The sequence below is a fragment of the Danaus plexippus genome, chromosome 15 (genome assembly GCF_018135715.1).
Source record: "Danaus plexippus chromosome 15, MEX_DaPlex, whole genome shotgun sequence".
NCBI lineage: Eukaryota > Metazoa > Arthropoda > Insecta > Lepidoptera > Nymphalidae > Danaus > Danaus plexippus.
Genome location: NC_083547.1, coordinates 4,643,735 through 4,656,147, shown reverse-complemented (window position 1 = coordinate 4,656,147; position 12,413 = coordinate 4,643,735). Strand labels below are relative to the sequence as shown.

Sequence of the window (12,413 nt, the reverse complement as noted above, 5' to 3'; positions counted from 1 at the left end):
TTTGATAAATAACTTGGTTATATTATAACTGGATTTTATTAATATGTATCATAAAACGAGGATCGAGATGTTGTACGAGTATATGTCGTAATGCTCGAGTTTAACCTTATAGTCTAAATCTGGAAAATTCAGTCAGCGATGATAAGAAAATCGACAACGACAGGAGAACGGCTGGCGGCCCTAAGGCGGGCTGGGGCAGGTGGTGCAGGGCGGGCGCGGGCCGAGGCATGCGGGGCATGTGGGGCAGGGCGGGCGGCGGTCGCGGCAGTGCGCGGAGCGCGCGGCTCCCGGTGAGTCGGCTTCCGTCATCCACCCCGCCTCAGCGCCACGTGCGCCGCCGTCTTTACATCTTCATCTTCCTTTAAAATAGAATTTACGACCGCGGCCGTGCACCCGCCGGCGACCGACGGTAGGTGACCGGACCTCGACCCTTCCCTCACCCAGATACATCACTCCACCATGAGAACCCTCTCTTCTGATCTTTGCGTTCCAGTTCAATTGGATGACTGTTGTTTTCCTTAGTATTTTATTAATTATGTTGATACAAGTGACATTTTTATCGGTTATTAAGTTCTTTTGGTCTAAATATATTGAATCATCTCGTGGATAATGATCCGTTAACAAGCTTAAAGAAATTAATTAATTAAGATCAGTGTTTAATCAAAAGTGATAACAAACAATGTAATGGTATCTTGATCAGACAATAATTGAAATTGTTTTTGTCGAGTGGTGTTAATTAAATTTCACAAAAGTAAGTAACATTTTTATATAAAGCGACTGCTCTTTAGATTGAAAGAATTTTCAGCAGGCTCGAATAAGTAAACAAAAAAGACAGACATCGTTCCTTTTTATCCATGTCGATCGTAATCAAACAAAGCAGACTTTATGACTCGTGCCAGATTATTTTGAAGTATTTGCGAATAAGCTTTATGTTGATTTTTTTTTCATTTTATAAACAGAGATCGATTTAGATTTAATAGCATTCTTAAAACGGAAAAGCGTTTAGTTATAATATTTATTTTTAGTATACGAAGATTCACACAAGTGTGTACACAACAAGGTTTTACTACGATGGAAGCCTTTAAAATATTATAGAAAAAATCCAAATAAAGTTTTAAGAGTAATAAGAATAATGTTAGATATTATAAGAATTGTAGCAACAAAATTGTGATGACGAAACGTTGTTTCATATTATTTACTTGGTTTAAATCTTAAAGCTATGTTATATATATGTAGTTATTTTGGTCTGTAAAGTTATTATGAAATAATAATATTATATTGTACATATGTCCATACTGAAAGTTTCAAACCTGCAGGTCGTTCCCGGCACCATCAGGCTGGAGGCGCTACGCCGCCACTCGCGGCAGATAGCCGCGCGGCGCGTGCGTCGTGTTCAGGTAAGAGCGCTATATTTCCGATAAAGATTAACGTTGAACCTGCTAGAGGCGTTAGTAAACTTTCGTATGTTGCAGTTCACCGAACGAGTACGAGATGGCGCTCGGGGCGACGGTGCCGGTAAGTGCTTGATCTGATTGCGGCTCTAGTACACGCATCTGCTCTAAATATATCCATCCGCATTGTAAGGCGGTGAATAAGCCAGGTCGCCTGCGAAGCGCTTGCTGGAGGCGGCGGCTGCGCTGCGGGCGCGGCCGCCGGTCTTAGGTGTTCTGTTTGCAGAGAGCGGAGGCTCCGAGATGTCGGGTGGCAGCGGTGACCGTGATCGTGACCGGCGCCCTTCCACCTGCCGCGTGGAGATGGGCGCGCTGCTTGCACCGGAGCCACGTCCGCCTGACCACAAAGTTAAGGTGAGCCGTGAATTATATATTATAATTGCATAATTTTGTTTATGATAAAGTAAACATAATTTTAGCGCCATAACAATCTATTTTAATATAACTTTATATTGAAATACGTATAATTTGTTATACACTGGATGGCTTGAATGGCCCTCCAGTGGCTACTGACAACACGTAAGAGCGAGGAGTGGAGTCGGCTGTCGGAGCACCGCCCTCTTCCTCGCCTTGTGCCGCCCGACCCATTTGCATAATGAGTGTATCGGCCCTCGAACCCTTCGACACTTCGACAGCGGCCCTATGACATTTCACCATTAACAGTTGACCTACTTCATTTTTATCGTCGGTCATCTTATAAAAACTATTGATGATGAAATTCGCGTTAACGTCTGCAAGAAAATAATCTTTCGACGCAAAAATTTATGCGTGTCGTTAGTCGTATAAGCGAGTTATTAAATAGATTAATAGTTTTTAGCAAATTACGTCCCACGTTATAAGCGTTAATGTTGAAACTGTAAATTATTGAACTGTGTGTATCGTTAGCTGCTGGATTGTAGTTATTCTGGTAACATAAATAAGAAAAATATCTGTACGTTATGTGTGTGAGATCTACTATACCGTAAGTAGACATTTGAAAATATAACAATTTAGTTAAATTAACATCGTATATCTTATTGTGTACAGCAAATTAACATCAGCGTATGTTTGTATTCATTTTATTTAGATAGTAACAATCAAAAACTTTCTATCTTTTTTTTTTGTTTTAGTGTCTTAATTCATATAATAAAATAAAGAAAAAACGGAGTCTATAAATAATAAATATAGTTGGAGTTAAAAAAATAAAACATTCAGGAATTAATAAAAAATATATAGTAATAAATTCATCTCAATATCTTAGTACAACAAAAAATCTAAGCAAATGATTTAACAACAAATTTCGTTATTATCATATATATATTATAAGGTGACGTTTATTGACGGAATATATTAAGTTTAAGTAAATTATTTTTACACAAATTATAAAAATTAATTTACTTCCAAAATCCCAGTTGTCAATATATCCGGTTCCAAAATTTAGACTGCCATTCTTCCGTCTAATCTATTGGAAATAGAGACTTTTAAATTATACTGCAAATATATCCAGCAACGTCTCAATATATTCATATAAGTAAAACTATTTACGATATTTTTGTGAACCAGCAAATAAATAAGCATGTCCTGTCATAAGTGATAAGTATGCTATTAATGTATCTTAATAAAGGTGGGATGAATAATCAATATATAATATTTTTTCATAGCGACACAGTATACATGGGATGACAGAGGAGGAAAATGTAGTGCGGCCTCATCAAGAAATGGCCGTGCTCTCGCTAGAAGAGAAGAAGTATCTGTTGGGAGTCGAGCGAGGAGATGTGGCAGGAACAAGGCGTGTTTTACAACGAGCTCGGGACACGGGACATATTAATGTAGACTGTGTGGACCCTTTGGGCCGCAGTGCACTTCTCATGGCTATTGACAACGAGAATCTAGAGATGGTTGAGCTGCTTTTGGAGTTTGGAGTTGAAACAAGGGATGCGTTACTGCACGCCATATCCGAGGAATTCGTTGAGGCGGTCGAAGCTCTCCTTGACCACGAAGAACGAACACGAAAGCCAGGAGAATTACATGTATGTATGATTTCTAATATTCAATTATTTATATTTAGTCCTCGTTTCAATGTTTTAACGTAATATATAGTCGATATAATGGAATTAATTATTAAAAATTAGTTATTGTGTTTAATAACTAGTATTGCGTGGTTTTGTTACGCTAAATTAACATGGATGTAATCATTCCGATTAGTTTCCGTTTCATCTTTTTAAAACAGGTGTGGATGTTTCATTTCCATAAAGGTTCTCACCTTACCTAATCACGAGTGGGTTCTACATCACCCTGTATCCGATAAAGGCCTTCCCTTTATAAAATGGAAGCCATAAGATGATAGCGATGTTTGGGTTCATTTGGTGATCCTCACGTCTTCCTAACAAATGGGATCAGAGTTTAAGATATCGTTTTTATACGAAAGTGACGGTAATGTTATATTGCTATTAAATAAAATAAAATAATGTATCCAACAAATCGTTAATAGCAAAATCTGCATTAGTTTAGACTTCCATAAAGTTAATAACTAAAAAATCATTTTATATTATCATGACATCACAAAGCTATCGAGTTTAAGGCATCAAGTATTTTCAATTCCTCGAACTGTAATTAATTTTTGCAGCTTCTTTCTACTAAGAATATAAAATTTCAACATAATAAATTTATCATAATTCTTATTATAATATCGTTCAACGGAGTGTTTGCTTTTAATTAAACTAATGGGACTTAATTTTTATCAAGATTCCGTATCTTATACCTAATGGAATCTATTTAGAGAAGCTATGTGTACTTTGTACAGGTCGTATAGTGGAAATAAGCGTTGATAATATCTGTCGTTAGTATCGACACAGATTTGTTACTAACATTATAGTCCTTGATTTATAAATGAAGAACTTTAAAATGTTCGTTTGTTTTGCGGATGCAACTCGTTGTACATGTACTGATAATTTATCGACCTATTATTACCGTATCCACAAGTTCATAGCTTTATACTGTAAACGGAGCGTTTGAAGTAACCAAAGTTAATGTTCATGAATTAAAGAGCGACGGTAAATTTAAACTTCCGTAGTAATAAAAATTTAGGAAAGGAAATAAGTCATAAGTTGGTAATAGCATAGAGTTTATTTTGATTTTTGATCGTCTTTCTTGCTGCCACGATATATATCTATATATATATATATATGTCTTAGAGCTTTATTTTTGTTTTATAATACCTACTTAATAGCTGCCGCTGAAGTAAATTGCTTTACTGCAGCCGTTTCCATAATTTTGCTTTAATAAAAATTCATTTTCGTATTATCTATAACTGCGTGCTTAAACAAAAAACATTATATAGTTTTTCACGTCTAGATATAAAACTAAATACATGAAACTACTATACTATATTTTACGCTTATCAAAATTTATTTTTTCCGACGTTGCTTTTGTACGCGAATATGAACATTTTCACAATGAAAGTAATGAGACGCTTCGTGACTGGAACATTTCGCTTTACAATTATTACTATTTCAAAACTTGTTATCATTATTTTGATTATGATTTCATAGCTATTTGGTCGGAATATAACGAGCCATTCATATTTTCGTATTTATTTCGGATCCTGATAACTATAAGAAAAGAAATTACATTAAGGACATGGAATAATTTACAACTGCTTAATTTATTACTAAAGAAAGAGACTTGAAATGATTTAAATACTTTTAAGCTTTAAAATAAATTAGCATTCTTAATTAATGAAAGTTCGTAATTGGAATTAGTTATAATAATAAGTAGTCGTAGTAGTGGACTTCAGGCAATTTATTCAAACAGAGGACTTGATTTAAGGCTTTTAATTATTTCTCGTTTTTTGTTTACATTTATGACCGTTAATAAATAGAAATTAATGATAATATTGAAATAGTGTTTTTCGTATATTTGTAGAGTTGGGAAGCTCTTCCTCCGGAGACGGCCACCTTCACGTCGGATATCACACCACTAATTCTGGCCGCACACCGTGATAGCTATGAGATCATAAAATTGTTATTGGACCGCGGCGCTGCTCTGCCGGTACCTCACGATGTACGTTGTGGTTGCGACGAATGTGTTCGTTCACGTCGCGAGGACTCTCTACGGCATTCTCGTTCACGTATCAACGCATATCGGGCGCTGGCGTCTCCATCATTAATTGCCCTCTCATCCAAAGATCCAATACTTACGGCTTTTGAACTATCATGGGAGCTCCGTCGGCTGTCGGCCCTAGAACATGAATTTAAAACCGAATATCAGGAGTTGCGGGTTCAATGTCAAGAGTTTGCTACAGCGCTATTAGACCACACTCGTACATCTCATGAATTGGAAGTGCTTCTTAATCATGAGACGGGATCGCCACAGGCTCCTCTAGCTGAACCTGGTGCTCCGGAAAGAATGCGATTATCTCGTCTTAAACTAGCTATAAAATTACGTCAAAAGAAGGTGATTATTAAATATTTTAGCAGAAAATTAGTTTTGTTAGCAATTAGAAATTAGTACCAAACAAAATATTTTTTTATATAATCACAGTTCGTGGCTCATCCTAATGTGCAACAACTGCTGGCTTCGATTTGGTACGAGAGCGTGCCAGGTTTTCGTCGCAAAAACATGCTGCTACAAGCAGCTGAAATGGTTCGGATCGGCGTTATGTTTCCACTGTACTCGCTGGCCTACATCGCCGCTCCTCACTCAACCGCCGGACGCACATTAAGAAAACCTTTTATCAAGTTCCTGTGTCATTCGGCAAGCTACTTTATGTTTTTATGTAAGGAAACAAAAAACATATAACAAATAACGTCTTACGTATCGAAAGTAAGGTCAGATTGATCATAATAAATTATACGTTAAAATTCTCACATTTTAACAAACACATTTTTCAATATGTTACCAATCATAGAGGAGTAATAAAAACCGCAGCACTTACCGACTGTTATTATTCTAGTACCACGTATTATTCGCTGATAGATTTATAATATGTTATTTTTATTATACCGGAATTTAATAGCCATTGTTCAGTTTTGTTAAATGTTCTTTAATACTGAGCATTTCGCTAACTATTTGTAGAAAGTTTTCTATTGATATTTTATCTTAAACTGTATTATCATTCAAAGGTATGTGAAATAAAACCGATATTATGTTATTTATATTTAACGACCGAGGGATTGAAAAGATGTCTTATTGACAGTCCTGCTAATACTCGCCTCGCAGCGTATTGAGACGGCTGCAGCCGGAATCCTCTGGGGGGAACCAGTACAACACGCAGCGCCCCTGTCTCGTCGTGGAGCGCCACCTTCTCTCGTCGAATGGCTGATACTGGCCTGGGTCAGCGGTCAGTGCTTATATCATGTTATAAATAGATTATAGACATTTGGAGCTAAAGTATAAAATAGATTACATACAACTATTAGTAGGCATTTCGTGCATAATATGCCAGTAAAGTTTCTCAACGAATAAAAATATAAAGTGTTCCTTGAGAAGAACGAAAACTATAGTGTAATTAAAGCAAAAGAAGAGAAAGTAGCGAAGTATGATTTAATTTAAACATTAATTTTGGTTTTCATATTCTATTAGTCTATCTAGTATATATCATATATCTATCCTGAGAGCTACAATACTGGTTCAAAATCGTGTTTAATGATTTTTCCTATAGAAGCAAAGTCTACAAGAGAATCGCAATGCTCCGTTTATTGTAAATGTACATACACATGTAACGACTTGATAGAGACTTCACAAAAAAATATTCGTTGTTTGTCAGGTCTCATATGGAGTGAAGTGAAACAGCTTTGGGACATGGGGCTGCGTGAGTATGTACACGACATGTGGAACGTTATCGATTTCGTCACCAATTCCCTTTACGTGGCCACGGTCGCGCTCCGCATCGTGTCACATTTTCAGGTAGTGTGTTTTTAATTGTAACAAATTAAACAAATTTAAAAACTGTTGTTATAAAATGGTCTTTGAATTTATATTTTCATCCATTTATATTTTTGTTTGTAAATATTTAGAAGCTTCAAATTTCAGGTTCGTAGAGAAATGGGCTTAGGACTGCAATGGAATCAACCCCGAGAGAAATGGGACGCATGGGATCCTATGTTGCTCTCTGAAGGCCTTTTCTCGGCTGCCAATATTTTTAGCAGCTTGAAGCTGGTGTATATCTTCAGTGTGAATCCTCACCTGGGACCGCTTCAAGTGTCTCTGAGCCGCATGGTGCTCGATATACTGAAGTTTTTCGTCCTGGATATCCTCGTAATTTTCGCTTTTTCATGTGGTAAGCAATAACTCCATCAAACAATACGTATTAATGATAATATCATTAACTTTTCATCGCCTCAATTTTCCTATGTTGCACCTATTTACATTTATGTCCGTATTTATTTTTTTAATTTAATTTAAAAAATAAATTGTAAATTTTTTGCTCGATTTTAATATGGCTCTATTATTTTATTCAACTAATTATTTTTTTAGATGGAAATCTTGTCTACCACGATATTCTCATTTTCTTATTATCAAGAATAAAAACGAGGATTTAATTATATACTTGGAATAATTGTCGACAAATGTTCAGTTGAACGCATGAGATCCAAAATAAGTTTCAGCTGTATCAAGTTTCACAAAACCGCTCTATTTTTTCATCATGTTGTAATATTTTTTAATAATGTTTTTTTTGTTTGTTTACAGGTCTCAATCAGTTGCTGTGGTATTATGCTGACATGGAGAAGAAACGTTGTCCCACTGGTTCTCCCGTTGCTACCAACGGTACGCTACCGGATCCGGATGCCTGTGTCGTATGGAGACGTTTTGCCAAGTGAGCAGAACAAATTTTTTAATTGAAAGTACTATAACATTATTGATACTATATTTCTTAACAAGATTAAAGTCTTTATTTAAGTAATCACTTAAACAGTTTTTAAATATGGAAAAAAAATCAAACGTAATTTATTACTTGATTTTGAAATATGTACTTTAAATAAACTTTTCAGCCTATTTGAGACAATGCAGACGCTATTCTGGGCAGCCTTTGGATTGGTGGACTTAGATTCGTTTGAACTAGACGGTATTAAAATATTCACGCGTTTCTGGGGAATGCTGATGTTTGGAACCTACGCCGTTATTAATGTCATCGTGTTGCTTAACTTACTGATCGCTATGATGAATCACTCGTATCAGTTGATTTCGGTGAGTACTCCATTTGTTTAAACGCATATAACGTCTTTTAGCGCGATTGGCTGATATCAAATAGACAATTTGCTAATGTGCCCATCAAAACATGTAGAAAATATTAAACTTTCAGGAACGCGCGGACGTCGAGTGGAAGTTTGCACGTAGTAAACTATGGATCAGTTACTTTGAGGAAGGAGGGACGGCGCCGCCACCCTTTAATGTTATCCCGTCACCAAAGTCGGCGCTGTACACGTGGCGCTGGCTGCAGCGTACCATGTGCGGACACGCGCGCGCTAAACGCGAACACATGAGGACGATACGGGTAGGCATATCACTTGGTGGAAGATGAAACAAATTTATTTTTAACGATTCGTTATTAGAATTTCACCATCGCTTAGAAAACTCAAGGATAAATAATACCGATGGATTAAATACTCCGGAAAAACTATTACTGACTGAACTATTAGTAAGAAAGAGTGAATTTAATTTTTTTTTTCCAGAGAAAGGCGAAACAAGCGAATGAGCGTGATTTCCGTTATCAGGTAAGTTACAAAAAAAGTGTATTGCGAATAAAAAAAAATAATAATTAAAAACGTTTTCACATCCTTGTCAGGATTTATTTATACTTGCGTTTTATACAACATAACTAAAAATTTCACTTGTACCGTTTATAGGCAATAATGCGTAACTTAGTTCGTCGTTACGTGACAGTCCAACAGCGACGTGCAGAGTGCGGTGGCGTCACTGAAGATGACGTTAACGAAATCAAACAGGACGTGAGCGCTTTCCGCTGCGAACTGGTTGAAATACTGCGGAACTCCGGCATGAACACCTCCACAGCGAACGCTGGCGCACCGGGTAGTTAATAACAAACATTCATATTGTACGCAGTTGATTATTTAAGAACAAGTAAAATCAAGCTAACCGTCAGGTCTTTCAGGTGGCGGCGGCGGTAAAAAGAACCGCCAGAAAGAACGGCGGCTAATGAAAGGTTTTAACATCGCACCGGGCGGGTCTTTAGCGCCCGTGGACGAGTTCTTGGCGTCACTTCACCATGAACATGGTGGTTCACATGGAGCACACCACGCGTCGCTATCAGCTCTGCTAGGAGGAAGGCTTAGGACGAGTCAATCAAGTCTATCAGATGGCGCAGGGGGCGCGGGCGCCCAACGCCGTAAGCCCTCATCACATAAACGACGTTGGGGCACTATTATAGAAGCAGCTCGGGCTGCTCGTGTCTCTCGACTCATTGGCCGCTCAAGGTCTGAGGACTCCGTATGCGATCATGCTCGTCCTTCACCCAGGTATTAATAACTAATCAACTCATACTCATATCAATAGTCACATCGATCATAATGAGTAATCTGTTTAGTACTACTTATATTCCTTGAATGTTAGACTAATGCTTCCGATATTTAATCGTTTAAGTCTTGTCTTGCTAAGCTTGTTCCCTTTATTCCGTTACCAAACTAGAAATACCAGTCTCTGAAATTATAACCACCGAGTATTCCCCGCCAATAGCTTCTCACAATGATGTATATTATTTTTAACGTGTTAAATTTTGTATTGGACACATATTGTATGTATATATATATTTTTTTCAAAAAAACCTATCGTTTTTCAAATACCCAAAATGTTGGTATCTTATAACAGTGGCAGCGAACGTTCTGACTCCGGCAGCGACTCACAGCGTAGTCCAGAACGAGGCAGTATACGCAGTGGCCCGCTACATCCGTTAACAGCACTCGCGGCACTGAAGCGCAAACGCAAGAAATTTTCGGACTCACGACGAACTGCGGAAGGCGAGCGAACAGTCGCCGGGGTGGCAGAGGCTCTTCAACGAGCCAGTTCTGTACCCGCACGACCGCCTCCAATCGCACCACCGCGGGCTCCACGGCCACCGCCACCAACAGTGTCACCGTCCACTACCACAGAGAGTGTACAAGCTAAGGGTGGCAGTCGTGAACCATTGCTGGCTAGTCTCGACGACGATGCGCAAAAAGTAAGTGGTGTCTAACCCAGTTGAATTTAATAATCAGATTTTATTTTATCAATTTTAACGTGTAATTCAACGTTTCAATTTCCATTGACTTAATGTCGTTTAGTATAATAAATTTAAGCACAATAACACGACATATTGATTTTATCGTTTCTTTTATGAACTATAGCTTACTTTGTAATATGAATTAATCAAGATATAAAATATTTTATGTAAGGCATGCGGACAATGCGGCTACGATGCAACATCGGAGACTAGTCCAACGGCAGCTGGTGAGCCCGCAGCTGAGGAGGGCGGTGCGGACGGCGCTACTTGTGGGCGGTGTGCGGCCCTCGCTCGCCTGGCCGGAGTGACACCACTTCATGGACATGCTCCTCACCACTCAGCTGGCTGGCTCTAGCGCCATCTCTCGGGCGTCCTCCATACCTACTACATTTGTCGAGATTTTGTACGGATTAAAGGTTCTATGCATATGATACATAGATAAAGTAGAATAAGTGGCCCAGAGAGGATGGCGAATTATAGCGAAACAAACATGCTATCAGCGCAAATATTGAACTAACATTGTCGTACGTAATGACTGTCCAATTAACATTACGCGTAATTTAATAATTCGTATTTAAATGAAAGTGATCGATGATCAAATTTATAAAAAGGTCATATGAAGTAGGTACAAGTACCCAACTCTGCGATCAGTATCGGTACCTTGACATATGATTACTAGATATTATAAATTGTATCCTATATAAATAATAATTAATGTAGTTGTTTAAATGAGAACATATTTAACGAACACCAATTAGTTAAGTAGATGCAAAGATAAACGAAGAATGTATTAAAATTAGGAAACTAAAATATTTTATATACGACTTATGTATACCGAATAATTAGAAATATCAAATTATACATAGATTAATTATACAATACAATGTGTTCCAGAAGGTTTTCCAGATATTATTTATTCTGTCCACGAGAATGGTTCATATTTAGGACTAACAAGAAGAAACAGGGATTTTATGTGAAACATGTTGTCCAATTAATTAATAGCAATATTATTTAAAGATTAAATTCAATTAAATTATTATTGGCTTCGAGCACTTTCACATTAATTATGTAGCCCTAGTCCGTGTGTACATTGCTTACCTCAATACCGACAGTTTCAATGTGTTTCTTTAATTATAATTGAATGTATTCGTGTCGTCGTCGAACTCTCAGTGAACAACCTGTCATCAAGTTATATACATAACGCACACGTGGTTTAATAGTAATATAAAAATATATAAAATCACTCGCTGCATTAGGTCCTAATATGCACTTGGTTTAAGAAATGTTTCCAATTCGAAATACAAAATTTATGAAAATAAAACCAATCTACAGGCACGCGGCCTGTAGATAAAGCCTATTCAAATAATTTCCGGTTTATATCGTATTTACCTATTTGTTCCATAATATAAAAAATATATATTTAAAACCAATTAATTTTAAGTTATATATATCAACCGTACCAACATTCAAACACAGTCTAAAAGTTTTTTGTACCTTTAAAGGCAAACACTCTTTATTTAGGACCCCGAAATTCGATAAAAGGAATTTTTTTTATAAAAAAATAATAATAGTCTCTTTGACTATACGGAAATTCTGGTTTCGGTTTGCAGCGTCACATTGATATGATCTATCACATACACCTTAAACTCACGTATCTCGTAGAGTCACAAAAACCTCAAAAGGAATATAAAAATGCAACTTCATTCCGGAATTTTAATTATTATTAGTTAAAAACTTTCTTATAAATGAGGCAACGGTGTTATACT

At 37.1% G+C, this 12,413-nt stretch overlaps 1 protein-coding gene across 3 annotated transcripts; it reads left to right on the top strand.

Moving 5' to 3' along the window:
- Window positions 1-227: 227 nt before the first annotated feature.
- Window positions 228-12,194, top strand: LOC116766260 (transient receptor potential-gamma protein). Of its 3 annotated transcripts, none has more exons than XM_061522714.1 (18): window positions 228-290; window positions 1,317-1,397; window positions 1,473-1,515; window positions 1,678-1,805; window positions 3,092-3,460; window positions 5,355-5,885; window positions 5,973-6,207; window positions 6,628-6,771; window positions 7,198-7,337; window positions 7,464-7,710; window positions 8,121-8,247; window positions 8,423-8,618; window positions 8,734-8,925; window positions 9,104-9,145; window positions 9,278-9,461; window positions 9,544-9,907; window positions 10,257-10,605; window positions 10,820-12,194. In XM_061522714.1, the coding sequence occupies exons 1-18, from the start codon at window positions 228-230 to the stop codon at window positions 11,000-11,002; spliced, it is 3,618 nt and encodes a 1,205-aa protein (XP_061378698.1). In that variant the 3' UTR covers window positions 11,003-12,194. The 3 variants fall into 3 exon arrangements, with proteins under 3 accessions (XP_061378698.1, XP_061378699.1, XP_032511954.2); XM_061522715.1 differs by lacking the exon at window positions 228-290 and adding an exon at window positions 541-751 and having other exon boundaries at window positions 9,535-9,865; XM_032656063.2 differs by lacking the exon at window positions 228-290 and adding an exon at window positions 544-751 and having other exon boundaries at window positions 9,535-9,907.
- Window positions 12,195-12,413: the final 219 nt, after the last annotated feature.